The following is an 18,488-nucleotide window of genomic DNA, read 5'->3' on the forward strand; positions in this document are numbered from 1 at the left end:
TAGAAGGCAGTTGAGCATATCCTGCTACTTTCTCTTACCAAAGGTCCTGCTAAAATTTGTTGTACCTAAATGTTTAATTATATTGTGCATCAACATGGTTTGTCAATGCTAACTTCTTCAACAAATCACATAAATACCCTATTCTGTAAAGAGTACCTAGTGCTAACCTCTGGACAGCTATGAAAGTAACCTCGATGTTTACGTTGGCTGTAAAACAGCCTCGTAGATTGTGACAATTCATGCATACAGTCAATTCTATAAGCCCATTTGAAAGCGTTTGTGACTGCAACTACTTAGGTGCTACTTCATGCCGAATTCCTTCGCCTCTCCCCGTTTCTGGAGGATTTTAGGAAGGGGTGCGATGATCTCAATAACCTGCAAGCACACAAACTAATTTCTCAATTTTGGACCTAGCAGAATCAGAATAATTGCATAAGCATACGAATGCCAATGAAACATGAGAGATCATGAGGATGCGTCACCAAATGAGTTTTTCAAAAATTTGGGCGAAAACCATAATTTATGGGGTTGCATGCTTACTAGAGGTTTTTATTTTGATAGTGTTTTTGACCAAAACTATCAAGTCTTTGTCTAGTAAAAGCCTTGCAACTAAACGGCATAAAAAAGGAAACTCTTTAAATCAATTCTAGCACAATTGAATTTCATTACCAAATGGCTAGTCACGAGATCTCTGAACCAGAGATGACAGTTAACTATCATACCTCACTCGTTTTAGGATGGGAAATGACCAATTGATGTGCATGCAAATGGTAACCACAATCTCCAGGAACAGGTTGAATAGGTTTTTGGTAACCCCTATAAAGCAATCAACAATAAAGCACAGATCAAATTTCAAATTTACATTCTTATTTAACTTTCTGTAATTATTGAATAATCAAAAAACAAACCTACTTCGTCCACCGTACGTCAGTTCTTAACTTTGTGAATTGACAGTTTGCAAGATACCACAAAATAAACCAAGCAGTTTGATTTCGACAACTATTTTCTGCAAAGGGCTTTTCCTTTTCATAATTTTACTTGTATCTCATAGAAGCTCATTCTATGCCTAAGAATGACTCGTGCAAACATTAATTATGATTTTTTCCCCCAAAAAGATAGACAATCAGAGTATTCCACTTAACAGTGGCTGAATAAAAGTGAATTAAAAGAAAAAGAAAAGGAAGTCCTTAAATATGCTGGTCAAAAGGCCAGAAGTCAAGAACCAGGAGAGTAAATGCATTAATTTCACAAAATTGCATGGATTCTTTGTAATTTTCTGCAGTTACTTAGGCAAAGAGCATTGCGAATTTGGAATAATCTGCAGCTACACAATTGAATGATTTATTGTTAAATAAATGAAAGTGTCCCATCATGATTCCTTACCCATCTTGAGCAAATATCACATCTGGAACATTGTAGTCAAAGCATTTAGGTTGGCCACCAACAGTATATAGGGGATCGCCTGGGAAGAGACAGACTCGGATTAAAGCATCTGTATAACCAAGGCTCATACCAATAATTATGACTAAATAGTCGCATCATGATTAACCAGCAATAGCAGGAGACTAAACACAAGATTTCAAATGTAACGATTGAAGTGATACATGAATGAGGTCTGTTGATATGATTTGTGCTACGAATGAAAATGGTCAACGCAAAGTTTCTATTAGAGAAGCAATTGGTTGTGTTAACGTTACCGTATATTGATTTATTTGCTTGCCTAGAACCAAAAAACATGAATATTGACATGACATGAAAATGGCACACGGGAAAAATGGCATGGACAAAAAGATGCAGGGTCAAGACACTGGAAATTAGATCATATGGACTGTGGACAGAGTCCCCCCTATGGACGCTGTTTATACAAGCATATTTACTATATCAGGTGAGTTCAGGTTGATGGAGACACAATTAACATGTCCCTATAGCATAAGGCCATAATCTCATGTCCCTCCCTATACATAAAACATGGAAGTAGGCACGCGCCTCTGAAACTTAGGCCTACAAAGGACAAAGATTTATGTACAAAACAAAAAAGGATGTCAGACATTTATTGGCTTTTTACTTGACATCAGATGAGCAGAGCTTGCAAAATTCAACTTCTTTCTTATGGGAAGAGTAAATCAGTTTGTTCTCTGACTAGTGACTATCTTCCAATAACAAGCCTCAGAAAATTTCACTCGATTATTCCACATGGAGCACCAAAAATAACTCAGTAATTGAATGTTTACCTAATAGAGGATGCCCTATGAAAGATAGATGAATGCGGATTTGGTGTGGCCTTCCAGATTGAATCTGAACCTGTTAGACAATGCAATCCAAGAAAATTATAATGCTACTACAATCAGCACAATTTAAATGCAAACAAGCCACAAATGTTTACTTTGTTCAAGACACACCCCCGCCCACCTGTAATATTTATAAGTCATCACCGAAGACTCTTAAAAATGATGCCATATGATTATGAGCAAAGATACGGAGGTGCACGTGTTTAGCAATATGCTTCATTTGCTTTATGTTACAAAATACAAGTTAATAAAATAATCATATTTTTATATAATTTTTAAAAATAAATAAGAATTATCATACATTATTATTATTATTATTATTATTATTATTATTTTTGGAAAGTCACCATACAATATTTTTTTTTGCCACAATGTTGCATGTTGCCCGAGGACTTTAGTCTCCTGGGTGTTAGAAATCAAATAAAGGAGATATATTCATAAAAATAAAATTCAACCACCTGGACCAATGTGCAGTTTCCTTGTATATCTCTCTCTAGAACATCCACTACACTGAGAGCTGGTTTTCCTGCCAATAAAGATGATAATATATTGAGTAAACATCTGATTGAAGTAACAAAGGACCATGATCTTATGCATATTATGGTTTTGAAACAAACATTAAAAGCAACCTGATGGAGAAGCAACATACAGCCCTTTAGCAACACCAGGATATTTTATTGTTCCAATAGGCTGCTTGATAATCAGCTATAAAGTGAAAAAAACCAGTACGTGGTGAAAGCTATGTATTTTAAACATTGTAGTTCTACTAAGTCAGTTTAGACAAAAAAAGGGGGGTTAAAAAAACAAAAGAAATGATTCTATATAAGGGGAAACAACTCAGTTTCCCAATTGGCTGAAAAGAAAAATCTTCATTTCCCTTTTGATTCAACGGACAGTGGAGAACTACCTATTCTCAGTCTATTTAATAAAATCCTGAACAACACTCAGACAGAACAAATCTATGTAACAAAGAAGGAAGTTTAAAAAAATACAGATTAGTTTTTAATGAAACTTCACCTAATACAAAAGCTATTGAAGCTTTAAATCTAGTTTATAGAAGTGAAAGGCCTGCTGTGGTGGAATAAGTTTGGGAATCGCTTGGATTTCTACCTTGAAGCTCTTGTGTCTCTCCTATTATCATTTGCCATAAAAAGACATCAGATTCCTTATTTTTTTAATTTAGTTTTCTTTTTCTTTAATCCTTTTTAGAGGGGTATTGTCAGGAATCCCTGTACAATCAAATATCCACGTCAAACTATTATAGAAAATAAATGTCAACATATTACCTTATCATTGTCAACTATACCACTTAGAAGTGCTCGATAGATCTTTGCAAATTTCCCCTGCTCCTTGTTGGCATCTCTGTTTTTGGAAACAAATAGAATTCAACAGTTCATCTTCACCATTTTCTAATTTTATGTAAAATGATGGTCTTAAGTAACAGGATAATACCCAAAAAAAAAAAAATCTATTCTCAAAAGGAACCACTTCTCAGACAAGTGATAGCAGTAAAGAATGGTGATCTCCTTCCAACCAAGCATAATGAAAAAAATCTCTTTTAAAACCTCTAAACAACTCAAAGAGCTGCTTTGTTATCTAGGATTTATGGCCAGATAATTACCAAAACATGGGTTGGATTTTGAATTAGTTCATATTTTTTGGTGATATACATAAATTGCTATTATTCTTGAAAGGAGAGTAGAAATTACAGGACAACAGGTAATAGTTTCAAGTCCCTCAATCTCCTCATGAACAACCATTATTAAGTATTAACTACCTCCCCAAAGAGTCCCTTTCAGGACATGATTTGAAGTTGGACAATAAAAGATTTCCAAATCTCTTACAGTTAAAAAAAAAAAAGAAGAAGAAGAGCAAAATATTTTGACCTTGAATTCAGCACGAAATACACAGAACCTCCTAGGCCTCCCTTATATTTCAAAACTACATTACCATTTAATCCTTGACTCCTTTCTCAAAATGATACTAGTATAAGATTTTAATTAAGACAAAAAAAAAAGGTAAAAAGCTAGATTAACTTCTTGAATGGTTAAACCCTCCCCCCCCCCCCCAAAAAAAAAAAAATTGTATAGAACGCCTGCATAAACATTACTAATGTCCGTTAGTAAAGTGAAGTCACATAGCCTTGATATTTGCAAACAACTTGTAGGAATTTTAAATAAAGTTAATCAGGGGTGTTTTAGACATTTGACAATCAAGTTAACATTTTGATTGACTTTTGATATTTTAACCAACGAGCATGTTAAGAATAGTAAATACTTTCAAAGGAATTTAAAAGTAGCATGTTTTTCAAATTAAAAAACCTTATATCAATAAGCACTAATATATAGACACATATTTTAAAAATTAAACTTCAATCCTTTTGAGTTAGACATCTTGGTTTTAGCGCAGGAAGAAAAAAAGCAGATGCTACAAACCTGTTTCTTTCAGTATGAGATGTTCCATCGGCAAAATATGATGCAAGTCGAGCTTTAGCTAGCTTTGTCTTTGCACATAGTAAAATCCCTGAGACACATTCAATCAAATCTTGAAAAGTGTTAGGAATTTCCAACCTGTTTAAAATATTAGCTAGGGTATAGAAACACAATTAGTCAGTCATACTTATATAATGCCTCAGGGAATACCCTGATAAATACCATTTCCACTTTGCAGTTATCAATCAAGAAACTAGGGAAGGGCTCTAAACTTATCACAACTGGCATTCACAAACTCCAGAGCTATTTTTACAGAAATTTTTTAAGTTAAGATGAGATATCCTTCTTTTACAGAAATTTGCAGGTTACCCTTCTGATTTATTTTTACAGGGTCTAAATAGCAGAGCTATTTTTCTACAAATTCATGCTTGAAACATTTCCCGAGCTAACATTAACAGACAAATCTAGCAGAAGCATTTGGTTTAACCTGAAGTTCCCCTCCCCAAGCGATGTACTGGTACAGGGTGAGGCCCTTGGCATGACACAGATGCTCCCTGATTGTTTGCTTGCCAATGGAGCTGTGTTAAAACGGTCCTTTGTTGGAAAAGACCTCCAGGTAGAACTTGCAGGCCAGAAGGCTTATTTAGAGCAATCTGAATGCATATCAACTAGTTTATCAACTTGAATAGACAATATCCCAGTTGATGATCACAACTATTACAAAATAATCTACTTGTTTGCTACTTGAAACAATCTATTTCAGGTGGGAGGAACAGAATAATATTCTGAATGATTAAAGCTTCCTTTAGTACAATGAAATCTCGTATTCCTTGACACAATAGATACTGGAGTATAAGAAATCATGGATTACATATTTGGCATGACATTCGAAAGTTTTTTGTTTTTAATATATACACATTTATTTTTTTTGGCCATGAAAAGCTTTCAAATGTATTATCAAAAGTTAGTAAAGCTGAAAATTTCAGGATGTGAGATTTCCTGATTTATAGTGAATGAAATCAAAAGTTAGTAAAGCTGAAAATTTCAGCATGTGAGATTTCCTGATTTATAGTGAATGAAATAACAGTAAAATGGCAGCATCCTGTGTATCTAGGCAGAGTGCACCAAACATATTAGTTCAAAGTATTTGTTATGCACACCTACAGAAAACCATCCCCCAAAAATAAAAAAAAATTTTATTCATCAACTGAGCTTATCATTCTCAAGAATAAAAAGTTTGGTACTTAAAGTACGGTCATGAGCTAGTAAATTGTCAGTTGTACCTCATCATAAACATGCTGAAAAGCAATAAAAAAATAATTTCAAGCTGTCAACTCAAATAAAATATAAATATAAAATTGCCAGAGCAATTAACAAACGATAAGAGGCATACATGATGACAAATTACAGTGATAAAAATAAAGAAGCACTGACCAAGTCATCATCTTCATACAAAACTTCAATCATGTATGGTGCATCGGGTTCCTTCCATGGAAGCCTGTGATACACTAACTTTGTGCCATCTCTAACATCCAAAAAAAGGGAGAAGGAAAAAAAAAAAAAGAATCCATGTTAATGAAAGGAAGTGGGGAACTAACTATTGAGAAAAGGATAATAGATTTGTATCAAGAAACCTGAGGACTGTGCTAGGATCTGTGACAACTTTTCCATCTCCTGTTATCTGCATACAACATGCTAATGAGGATAAGAATCAACTAGACAATTTTTTCCATGTAGTCAACTAATTCAGATTTCTTCGTGATCAGACCTGCTCACTCTGAATACGCTGCAACCAACTGCAACAAAGTCAGTGCATAATTGTTTATTGCGAGGAAGGGCCAGAAGAAGATCGTAATACATAAATACTAAGTATTTTTGGGAAACAAAGAACGTGGTACAAGAGAATAATTTTACAAAGAGTCCAAGAGAATACATATACAAGCAAAGAGTTCAGGAACCATTCCTAAAACCAAAAGAATCTTTAAATTTGATAAATGACTTTAAACAAAACACAAAAACTCACACAGAACTAAATAGACGAGTGCAAGAAGAAACACTATCCCAGCATCCCAAAAATGATACTGGAAGAAACCGTTGACTGAAAATCATTATTTCAGTTCGACAGGTTCTGCTAATTCACATTTGTAAGAACTAATTAACTTTTCTGTTGTGTTGGGGATCGGCTTCTTGTTTACCATCTTTCCTTGGATGTAGGATAACATCTCATCGGTGATGATCTACTTTCTGTTTATGGAACGAACTGCAGTAGCTCTTTTTTGGCTAGCTTGACTATCACTTTCAATCTCCGTTTAAGTGGAGGAGGCCCACTATACATAACAGAAGCTGCTAATACTCCTCCTGCTTCTATTGCTTCTCAAGGAAGCATCTCCACTTGCTTTATTATTATTATTTTTTCAGAAAAGGGGAAAAAGTAGGTTTGACTTATATTAAGCCTGCCCAGCTTTCTTTAAGTTTCCTTCGTTTCGAAGAAGGGCAAGAAAAAAAAAAAAAGTTACGAGTTTTGATCAAGCCTGAGTGGTTCCAGCTTACCCTTGCAAGGGAGCTGAACTCTTGTATTTGCTCGAGTAGAACTCTAACAATGTCAACCCTGAAATTATTGGAGTATGATTGGTAAGTGAATGGAAACATATTTCTATAACCACATAATCCATACCAAACAAGAAATTGGAGGGAAAGCGAAAGTCTCGTTTGGCTGCGCCGGCAATACAGGGAAACCCGAGGGAAAGTAGGGAAAAGGAGAATCCAAAAATAATTCCAATTGAATTCTCTTTCTTTAAGCTCAGATGAAAACTTGTAGCGTAGAATTAAGAAGCAAAAGAGCACCGGAATCGGAGGGTCGCACGACATCGTTGTAATAGAGGCCGTCGTTGAATTCCGGCCAAGGAATTCCGAACTTCTTAGTATTGCGAGAAAGTGAAGAGCTCGCTGCCATTGAGCGATTTCGACAAGTTTCCAACCGGAGCAAAGCAACCACGAAACCAAGCAGAGCAACGATATAATGAATTTCGATTTGATGATGACAGAATGGTAAATTAGGGCTGGCACGCGCCAATTTCTTGTTAAGTACAAAATTTAGTGGTGTTACTGTTACTTGTGTACTGTGCCAGAAAATTGTCCCATCATAGCCATTAATTTTAAGTATTAAATTTTGATAATTAAATTAAATGAAAATCTAGTAATAATAAAAATGAATATTTATCAATTAATTTTATATAAAATTTTAATATGATTTCTTAATGTTATAAAGTATATTTTCAATTTTTTAATTTTAACACCTTCAATTTTAAATAATATTTTTGCCAATTATTATTACTTTTAAAATAATTTTATTTATTATGTTAATATTTTTAACACCAACATTTTTTATTAATAAAATTAACAATGTTAATTTTTAAAAATTTAAAAAATATTATATAAAATTAATGAAGCAAAGCAGTTTTGCCTTTAATAATGGATACTTTTTTATAAATAATAAATGATAATCAAATTTTGATAATAAATACTTATTCTAAATCAATTTAGAATGATCTTGTTCTTTGCCCTTTATCTCAATTTATTCTTTTAAATAATTTGTAAAATTTTTTTGGCCTGGAAATTGTTTGTAAATAAACATATGTTTTTCTGTTAAATTAATTATAAATACTTAAAAACTTTTGTTAGCCCTTAGCTTTACACGTTTTGATATGATTATTAGATAGATATTAGAAGATGGATAGATAGATTCATTAGATTAAATGGCTAATTCCTTATTAAAAGAATTTGGGAAAATTAGTCAAAAGGACCTAGTTAAAAACAAATTTGGTCTCAAGGATCAAATGTATTTGAAGGACCAAGATTAATATTTTATTCATTAAATAATTTAAATAAATGATCAAACTGTCCTTCTATGTTAATTAACTATTTTATAAAAAAGGTACAAAATACGATTATTGGAGTTTCGGCCCCTCCATCAACAAGTGACAGTGTGGCCATTAGAGCTTCAAGTTGCAGGTGAAGTGTTGGAAAAAATCAACACACCTTCGTTACATGTAAACATCAAAGATTACATATAAACTCAATAATTAGAGGATGCAAGATTTTGACTAAAGATTCAAGAGTTTTGGCTTTGATATAAAGCTTTTGGTTTAAGGTGTAAGGAGTATGGCTTAAGGCATAAGGGGTGTGGCTTGGGTATAAGAAGCATGGCTTGAGTATAAGGCTTTTAGTTTAGGTGTAAGGGGTATGACTTAGGTGCAGGTGGTATGATTTGGGTGTAAGGGGCATGACTTAAGGTGCAAAGAGTATGACTTAGGGTGTAACGGATTTGGCTTGGTCATAATACTTCTGGCTTAAAGTGCAAGGATTATGGCTTAGGTGCAAAGGTTCTTGCTTAAGATACACATGTTATAGCTTAGAGGGTAAGGGTTCTAACTTCGGTACAAGAGAGATGCTCAAGATGCACATGTTATGGCTTAAGATGTAAGGCTTTTAGCTTCGAGTATAAGGGTTATGACTTGTGTTATAGCAATAGGATTTACATATAATCCATAGTTATTTTTATGTAATTATAGGATGTTGACAATAACATGCTCTCTATATGTTTGATGAAATTACATGTAAATCATTCCTCAATCATGCTTGTGTGTTTCTTTAATATTAATTTACATGTAATTCGCAGTCGTTTTCATGTAATTTTGGGACACTAATAAGGGTATGCTTTCTATGTATTGAATTTACCTATAATTCACTAGAAATTATATGTAAATCATTTTTTACTCATGCTCGCAAGTTTTTTCACATATTGATTTACATGTAATTTAAAGTCATTTTGATGTAATTTTGGGGTACTAATACATGCATGCTTTCTGTATTTGATTTACATGTAGGTCGCTAGAAATTACATTTAAATTATTTCTCAAGCATGCTCACGAATTATTTTTCAAATTGATTTACATGTAAACAGTTTCATTTTCATGTAATTATAAGAGCACTAACAGTGACATGCTCTTTGTGTATTTGATTTACATGTAATCTACAATACATTACATGTAATTGTCATACTGATAGGTAAATATTTAATAACATTACATGAATGACAACTAAATTTTCAATGAAAAATAAGTAAATGTTTAGGGGGAATATAAACAACAAAAATACAAAAAAAAAATCAACAATAATTCTATTAGTTTAAGTCTCTCATTGTCCCAAGTACAAATTAAATGATAAACAAAAATCATAAGATATCTCAAATCAAAAAAATATCATGGGATAAAAACAATATTATACTCATGTTAAACTACATTCTATCCAATACGAAAAACAAATAAGGGAATACTTATAATGAGTTTTTTCTTTTTTAAGTATTATATATCATATAGCAAGTTATGTTAACTTATAAAAGATGCGGATTCAACAATATAACATAGAAAACAATTGAATTGTTTCAAAAAAATAAGTAAATGTGAAGAGTGAGAATGAACAATAATAATTTTAATGAAAGAACATTAATTTCATTAGATTTGATTTATCTTTTTATCAAGGACAATCAAAATGATAAACATAGATTATAGGGCACTCCATATTAAAAAATATATCATGAGGATTAAGAACAATATTATGCCTATATTAAACTACATCCTACCATGTACAAAAAAAAAAAAGAAAAATGGTTATAAATATACTTCAAAATACAATCACAATTTCATTCAATCTTTCAAGAAAATCTTTTAATTAGCATTTGCTTATAGCTTATTTAAATTATGATATGCATGAGTTGAATTTGGAAAAATTTTTTAATTTAAACTTATTTTTTCTCAACTTAAGAGAAAACCTTATGTTTCAATGTATCTAAAACATTATACCTGAAATGAAAATTAGTAGCCATCATTAAATAAAAACTTAATTTCTTAAAAAATGTATATCTTTTCAATTATACTCATTAAATATCTTATATAAGTATTTTAATAATGATTCAATACAATATTTTTTAAAAAGAGTAACAAATGAAGTAAGAGTGTGGTTGGAAAAAAAATTATAAAAACTACCTAATGCTTTACATTTTAGACTTGGTAAAACTTTTAAAAGATACCCTAAGATACCTTATATCATAGTAGTCCAAGGAGAATAATTAATAATTGTTGTCACTGAAATTCAGAACTTAAAATAATAAGACCATTACTAATTGACGTTATATACTTATATTCAGGAAAAGTAGCATGGCTTAAAATAATTAAACCATTAGATTTCAGGTCCTATACATAACTAATTTTTTTTAAAAAATAAGTAATAATCTTTTCGAATCACAATATAAATCATTGTTCATTAATTTATATATTCTTTTAAAAAAAGTTGATTAAAATATTAATTTTATAAGAAATTTCACATATTTTTAATTGTACCTTTAAGTGTAATAAATATAACATTTGATTTATTCAAAACATATTTTATTAATTATTTAATAAAATAAGGGTATTAAAAAAATATACAATACTTATCCAATATCCTATTTTTTGATCAAATAAAGTTTTTAAAAAATATTTTATATTGTGGTTTGGAAGAAGCAAGTCACTTATTATAAAAAAATAAACTATAATTTATTACTTTATTTTTAATTTATAAAATATTTTTAAATGAAATCACATATATTAATAAAGCTCATTAAATATACTTTATGATTTTTTTTCAAAACAAAACTACAAATTTTTAAAAGAGAAATTTTTGCATAGAGATGTATACCACGTTATTCATGTTTTATCTAATAAAATTGTATCAATTATATTAAATAAAATCTTATGTGTTATTATTTTTAATGGCTTTCTTTTTATAATAAAATGCATATTTAATTTTTTAACTTTTTTCTCTCTATGATCATTAATAGCAGAATTGATTTATATTTAATATTATATGAATGTCATTTTTTTTATTAGATTGAGCATGAATGACATGGTTCTATACAAGAATTTTTCACTTTTAAAAAATATCACAATTTAATATTTTATTTGTGAAAAAAATATTAAAGAAAGCTTATAATAAAAAGAATAACATTGAAAAATATTATTACTAAAACTTACTTTTATTATAATACCTTATATTTTAATAGGAGAATGGTAGATAAATCCTTCTAAAATAAAAAACATGACAATTTAATTTCATAAAATGTGACTTCTCTAATATTAAATCTCTCTAAAATTTAAAAAGTTATGACTTTTTAAATCGTCTTGATTATTGATGGGCCCAAACTTTTAAATACTATATTTAATTTTATTTATAAGTTATTTTTAATATTTTGTCTAAAAATTTAATTAATTTTTAACTTTACTTTATTAAATATAAATCTTCTTAAATATATTTTTTTAAAATAAAATATTCTAATATTTTATAATCTTTCCAAACTAGAATAATTTCACAGTTTAATCTCCCAACAAAATCCCTTAATGTTTTTTTTTTGTAAAATAAATAATTTAACTACAATCTTAACAACGTTTTTTTGAGGATAATTACTTTACTTACTCATAAATTAACACTAGCAATTCTTTTACAAATTTTAATTATTAAATTAACTAATTTATCATTGTTAATTTAATTATCAAACTGCGTTGGTAGGGTGCGCCTGGCCGAAGCAGTAGTGCAAAGCTAAGGCGACGCGCGAGGACCCCAATAGCAAGCTATTGGATTGGGCCCTCCCCACTAAAAAATTAATTTAATATCATGTGAGCCGATGGCCCACGTATCAGATATTAAACTGATAAGAACAGATACTACACTTGATCTTAGCCAAAAGGCCGAGAAAGGTATGAGTTGCGCCTGCGGTGATCGCCTCTTTTATAGGTTTTTTCGTTGCTCTTCGCTCTCGACTTGCACGGTGTGGGACTTTCGTTCTCCCATATTAACTTTCTATGCCCTCGCAAACATCAGATCCACATTTGACTTGAGGGTCAAAATTTTTCTTCTTTAAACAGATGGTTAATGGCTTGGCTTCGTTCTCTAATATCTGACGATTGGTATCTCGGTACGTAGATTAATTGGCAAATGAACTACCAGGAAAAGAGAATAAATTCACTGTATTTCACTTGTGTTAAACGATATGTCTTGAAAATAGAAATATAGGTGCTACTGTTGTTCAGTATTTAATTAACTGGAAAGGCTTTTTTTTAATTCCATGGTGATTGTGGGTAGATGACTGTTAAATGATGTTGCGTTCATTCCTACTTTCTTAGGTGGAAAATGATTCAGTGGAATGGAGATGAATAATTAATCATTGAAGGAATGAGTGAATAATTAATCTGAATCATATAATGTGTAGAACATCCAATACTCTTAGCCTGCCTCATATTGAGTTGAGGGAACTTTAACAGAATTTAGACTAATTCAGATTAAGTCAAGATGAGACCTTTTCAGTTGAAGGTTTATCACTACATTGCTACATTTCGAGACTTCCGATTAAAATGATACAACCTCTTACCAATTGAACCAGGCATCCAATGGTTTTCAATCAATATATACACTGACCATGTGATTGGCAAAATGTTGCATGCAACGCACCCAACCTTCCGGACAAGTCTGAAAACAACTGGAGTTGTAGCTAAGAGTAGTTGAACAACCCATCTTACAAGTTCCAACTAACATGTCCTAACATTTGAATAGGCCAAACCTCTTGAATATGAACGGATATTACGTTTGTTAGATCTTGTATTTAAACATGCTTTGGTTTCAGGGGTTAACTCGCTGCTTCAAAATTCAAGTGGCGGGAGAAAATAACATTACAAAAACTAATATTCGCATTCACTCTCTTTAAAAATGGAAAATGGCTTGGCAAACCATAGCCTACAAATTCCATTCATGACACTTGGAACAAATTGAAGCATTGTTGAAATAGAGTATCGATAATATAAGGAATGGAAACAGCCTCAAGGGGAAAATGTATGCTTTTATTTTCTCATTTACCTAGAGGCATACATGGTGAAAATGGATCAATATAAAGATAATAACAGAAAACACACTCTGCAAACAGAAGCGATTGCACAATGAACATACTAATCATCAGCAAAATACATCTGTTGATGAGGGTCCGGCCAGCTGAAGGCTACCTGCATTCCAGTTCACAGTATCACTGCAGTGTCTCTCTTTCGGTTTAATCACTTGTAATTGAGTTGAGCTGACAGAGGTTTCCGTGCTCACAGAGATGTCAGAAGCTTCTGTTAGAGCCAATTTTCTTGCAGCCACAGCCTTCAGCCTGTACCTCTCCGCCCTAGATCCAATCACCTGCCCTAAAACTGAAGCAGCAATGGTAAAAGCCATGGCTGATTTAGGCATCAGAACAGACTTTCTAAGCATTGCTATGAATGGAACAGCTGCATGGACAGCAGCAAACCATGATGGTGAAAATTTCTTGGTATGTTCTCTCCAAACTCCCAAGGGAACATTAGCTGCCATTCCCAACATCCCAATCACAAGAACTTTTGTGGGTAGGGACTGAGGTCGGAGGTTCTTTGCAAATGCAGTCCGAGCTAGAGCTGCCCTGGCTGCAACTACTGCTGGCGGGCATTTATATTTCATGCCAGGAGGAGGCTGAAAAACCTTGGCAACAAGTGGAAGCACATTGCTAACAGCTCGGTATGACTTTGCAATAGGGCAGTTCCCAGTTTGCAGCCATTCATCGCTCATTGCCTCATGCTTTGAACTATCCTGAGATACCAGTTTGACATAAGTCAGGGACTATGAAAAAGTAAATTCAATCACGATGATATGAAGATCTACTTTCAGCTAGTCATGCTGTTTTAAGAAAATCTTCAGAAAAAAAAGATATGTTCCAATACCTGGAAAAAGATGTTATTTTAAGAAAAAAATTTCCCAACCAAAATGAAACAGAGAGAAATCAAACTATTGTTGATAAATCTGAAAGCTGATTTTGTCTCAACTTAGTAGGTCCAAACATGATATTTATAATTTACTTGAGGATTTTCCTACATAACATGATTTAGAAAGTGGCAAAGACAGAAGTTAGTAGGTCCAAAATGTAATATTTATAATGTTAAGACCTTTATTTGAGGATTTTCCTACAAAAGATGATTTGGAAGGTGGCTATGACAGAAGTTCAAATATATTATACCTGTGAAGAAGGTTCTTTTCTTGAAGATTTAGATTTTCTCTTCTGATTGTTCCACTTCTCAGAAAATGAATCAAAACTGAAAGGCCATCCAAATCCAAATGATGATAGACTGATAGTTGCTGCCTTTGCTGCTAAGGGATTGAACTGGGATGTGGGAGGCTTAGGCTGTACTTCCTCTGAACGATGAAAAGACCCTTCAGATAAGGGGACTACACCATCACTACCATGGAAAAGCCTAAATGCGCGATCAAAATTGGGACCATCTTCAAAAATTGGACCTTTAGTCCCACGAACCTGAGTAAGAGGAACAGATATTTGTCAGTGTCAGCCACTCAATTCTTATTGTCTTTAACAGAAGGAGAGATAAATGGTCTGAAAGCCTATTTAAGCAACATGCTTAGAAGATAACTTGAAAATAAATAAAGTATAAATGAGCTATGGATCAAGCAAATGAAAAGTTTGTTTCCTGGAACAACAGTTTTAGTTACCAGTACACATTATTTTGGCCTAAATTGTCAGATAGGTCTTAGAAACCAAGATGGTTATTATTCTCAACAAACATGCCCAGCTAGGTGAAAGCAAATGAAAAACTTACAGGCACCGGAAAAGCCAATGATGAAGAGAATGACAAGTTAGTAGGCTCATTGATGTTCCTCAGGAATGGACATCTAAGAATGGAATCCTCATTTATATCTCTGGAGAAGAAATCCATTGTTTTGTTGCAGATTTAGCGGATCTGCAAATGACAATGCATAATCAAGAAACTTATTCACTGAAGTAGAGATAATAAGTTTAATCAAAATAATCTATGAATGTCAATATGATACCCAACATTTCACATGCTCATCAGCAAGAGGGACATTTCTATCTTTCTAAATAAAGCAAGTTGCATTCAAGTCTTTGCTTTGGATATAAGAATCTAATACCTGTAGGTCTGCTTAAAAGGAATCTACACATATATTTTAAAGCGACATGTGTTATTTATGCAAGTTGAATTGAATAAATGTCGAGAACCATGATAGTTGATTTATTAACATGTCAATAAAAAATTCAAAATCAATGAAAACCCAGATCAATAATCTCACTCACCCACCTTGGAAAATAACCGATCATTGAGCAAGGAAACACAGCAGTTTAAATATTGACTACAATAAGGGTATTCATGCATTGACCAAGAAGGAAATTTTCATGGAGCACAGATGCTGACGGGAGTGTAAAATCAAGTTAAGGAATTCAAACGTATGGCACCTTATTTCTTAGTGTTTCTCCTCAATCAGCAATTAGAAACTGATAAAACTTCTTTTTGTACATAGTTAGCAAACAAATCTCATATACAAATAGTTGAGGGCTAATTGAAACCAATTCTCATAACTCTTTACAAAGCCAAACAAATGAAATCTTATACTATAAACTCCAAAATACTAAAAAATCATATTGATTTCCTCAAAATATTTTATAATATAACCAAATAACAGGCATGCAAACTAAAGAAAACATCACGCCAGAATTCAAAAGCCAATTGCAAACCCATCTGATCACGCATATCTAAATTTCAGAATCTTGATTCTTTTCCCTTTTTTTTTAAAAATGATTTCTAAGGTATAGGGGAAACGCTCTAATCCTATCATGAGATGATCGTAGCACTTCAGTTATCAAGGTTGCAGCAAATAAGCAAATTGATCATTGCTACTTCCCAAACTGCAATAAACCACGACCCTTGAGGTTAAATTAGCTCCAACCTTTCATTCCCCCAAAAGTCAATCCAAGGCTGAATTCGGACGAGCTTTCTGAATTCAAGCTCCCAAAAAAAAAAAAAAATCCAAAAATACAATGAAGAAGCATAACTTCAACTCCCCTGAGGAATTGTATATTCATTGACAAAACAGAAAATCAGATCCCAAAAATTGTGAACTTCTTGGCAATAGTGGCTCTACAAAAATCAAGTTCAGTTGATCACATCACAGTACAAGGCCAATCACACACCTAAATTTGTATGAAACAATCAACCCGAAATCCCCATTGCAGAAACGGAAACCTATCAGAACCCACAGCAACAAATAATTGAAAAAAAAAAAAAGGCAACAACCCCGAAATCGGAAGCCGCAGATGGGTACCTATCGGAGGTTAAAAGAGACACACGCGAAGGAAGCACGAGAATTTCTAAGAGAGCGAAGAAACCAAAGAGAATAATGAGAGAGAAAGAGGAAAGGGACAAAAGAAGCAAGGAATTAAATCGCGGTAGGTGGAATTGGAAGAAGAATAGAGATGCTACAGCACAGCATGAAGAACAAGAAATGCGTTTCTTTTCTCTTATTTAACTTAGTTTTGGTTATTCGAACGTGTTTGGAGAGAGAAATAGAGAGAGAATAGTCAATGTTGGCTGTGCTATGCACACGCCTAACTGGACCTACTCAGCCCAAGGTGGTAAAAAGACACGAATGATGTTAATTTTGATGTTTCCCTTGCGGCTTGATCATTATTTAATGCCTCTTCGCTTCCATATTTGGTTTGGTCAAAAATCATTCATATCGCATCACATCGGTGTTGACATGGCCTAGAAGCTCAATATTTTTTTTAAAAAATAGATAAATTATATATATGCGTATTTTTTAAAAATGTTAATTTATTTTTTTTAAATTTTTATTCATTAACAAGACAACTTAATCTAAAATGGCATGGCAAGGTACTTATTTTTCAAGCATTATTATGACGTGAATTGTAAATTATCTTACGAACTATGCTTACAAGATTTTGTGGCGTAAATTATAAATTCTCTTTATATAAAATTTCAACTAGCAATACAATTATTTTTGACATAATATTTTTTGTTTCTGAATCCGAGTGAATGTCGCCTTATGATATGAGCTTGGAATTTAAATTAAAGCATAATAAAACGACTATAAAAATACGCACAAAGGGAGTGGGAGAGAATGCAGTTAGCAATAATACTGGATCGTGATAAACATGGGATGATTGACAAAGTACGTTCCTGCAGCTGGATCCCGCTTTCAACAAGAAAATTTCTTAATTAATTTTCGATCAAAATCATTTGAGACCTAACCATGTCAGCGTGCTAATTATTGCTATTTAGTTGTCACAACTTTAATCCAACAAATTGACAACTTCAATTAAAAAAACATGAGACTCTAAAGTTTAAAGTATTACCAGTCTTATTTATAACTTATTTTCAGTATGTTTTATTAAAATCAAAGCAAATCTTAAATTTCATTAATTCTATCTTAAAATTTAATAAATTTTTGTCTCTATCTCTAATAAGAAAAAGAGTTTTTTTAATAATTTTTTAATATTTAATAAGGATAAAAAAATAAAGATAAATATAAAAAATAATAAAATTATCCTATAAATAGGATTAGAGGTGTAATTTTATACTACTTCCTTCCCTATATAAAATATATTTTTTAAAAACTTATTTTGTCTCCAAACATAAGGAGTGTTATAATATTTTGAAATAATTAAATAATTTTGTCTTTATCTTGAAAAGGAGGAGAAATATTAATTGTGTTTTATTACTTACTACCATGATATTAATTGTAACATTATTAGAGGTAAAATTGAAAAAATTGTAGTTTATAAGCTTTCAACTAAATAACAAATTTTTATTAGTTAAAAAACATTTTATATATAAGGATATAAGGATAG

The 18,488-nt window shown here is 32.0% G+C and overlaps 2 protein-coding genes and 1 non-coding gene across 9 annotated transcripts; all 3 read right to left on the minus strand.

Moving 5' to 3' along the window:
* Positions 1 to 10: 10 nt before the first annotated feature.
* Positions 11 to 7,773, minus strand: LOC129315719 (RNA pseudouridine synthase 5). Of its 5 annotated transcripts, XM_054959712.1 has the most exons (14): positions 7,565 to 7,773; positions 7,271 to 7,328; positions 6,489 to 6,516; positions 6,355 to 6,401; positions 6,155 to 6,245; positions 5,208 to 5,373; positions 4,724 to 4,811; positions 3,575 to 3,650; positions 2,918 to 2,993; positions 2,747 to 2,814; positions 2,232 to 2,301; positions 1,384 to 1,462; positions 723 to 816; positions 11 to 375 (listed from the first exon to the last, which is right to left on the minus strand). In XM_054959712.1, exons 1-14 carry the CDS (start codon positions 7,671 to 7,673, stop codon positions 301 to 303), a joined length of 1,125 nt encoding a protein of 374 aa, XP_054815687.1. In that variant the 5' UTR covers positions 7,674 to 7,773; the 3' UTR covers positions 11 to 300. The 5 variants fall into 5 exon arrangements, with proteins under 5 accessions (XP_054815687.1, XP_054815682.1, XP_054815696.1 ...); XM_054959707.1 differs by lacking the exon at positions 7,271 to 7,328 and having other exon boundaries at positions 7,395 to 7,735; XM_054959721.1 differs by lacking the exon at positions 7,565 to 7,773 and having other exon boundaries at positions 6,744 to 7,404.
* A 4,545-nt stretch (positions 7,774 to 12,318) lies between these two features.
* Positions 12,319 to 12,514, minus strand: LOC129296521 (U2 spliceosomal RNA). Its single transcript, XR_008589818.1, has one exon. It is a non-coding gene; the product is annotated as a U2 spliceosomal RNA (small nuclear RNA).
* A 965-nt stretch (positions 12,515 to 13,479) lies between these two features.
* LOC129294280 (uncharacterized) lies at positions 13,480 to 17,227 on the minus strand. 3 transcript variants are annotated; one of them, XM_054932525.1, is made up of 4 exons: positions 16,915 to 17,227; positions 15,424 to 15,564; positions 14,829 to 15,122; positions 13,480 to 14,404 (listed from the first exon to the last, which is right to left on the minus strand). In XM_054932525.1, exons 2-4 carry the CDS (start codon positions 15,538 to 15,540, stop codon positions 13,760 to 13,762), a joined length of 1,056 nt encoding a protein of 351 aa, XP_054788500.1. In that variant the 5' UTR covers positions 15,541 to 15,564; positions 16,915 to 17,227; the 3' UTR covers positions 13,480 to 13,759. The 3 variants fall into 3 exon arrangements, with proteins under 3 accessions (XP_054788500.1, XP_054788481.1, XP_054788491.1); XM_054932506.1 differs by having other exon boundaries at positions 16,943 to 17,226; XM_054932516.1 differs by having other exon boundaries at positions 16,812 to 16,949.
* Between the last annotated feature and the right edge of the window lie 1,261 nt (positions 17,228 to 18,488).

This window comes from Prosopis cineraria, unplaced genomic scaffold (genome assembly GCF_029017545.1).
Source record: "Prosopis cineraria cultivar Desert tree isolate PC_DT_omini unplaced genomic scaffold, ASM2901754v1 PC1, whole genome shotgun sequence".
In the NCBI taxonomy this organism is placed as follows: Eukaryota; Viridiplantae; Streptophyta; class Magnoliopsida; order Fabales; family Fabaceae; genus Prosopis; species Prosopis cineraria.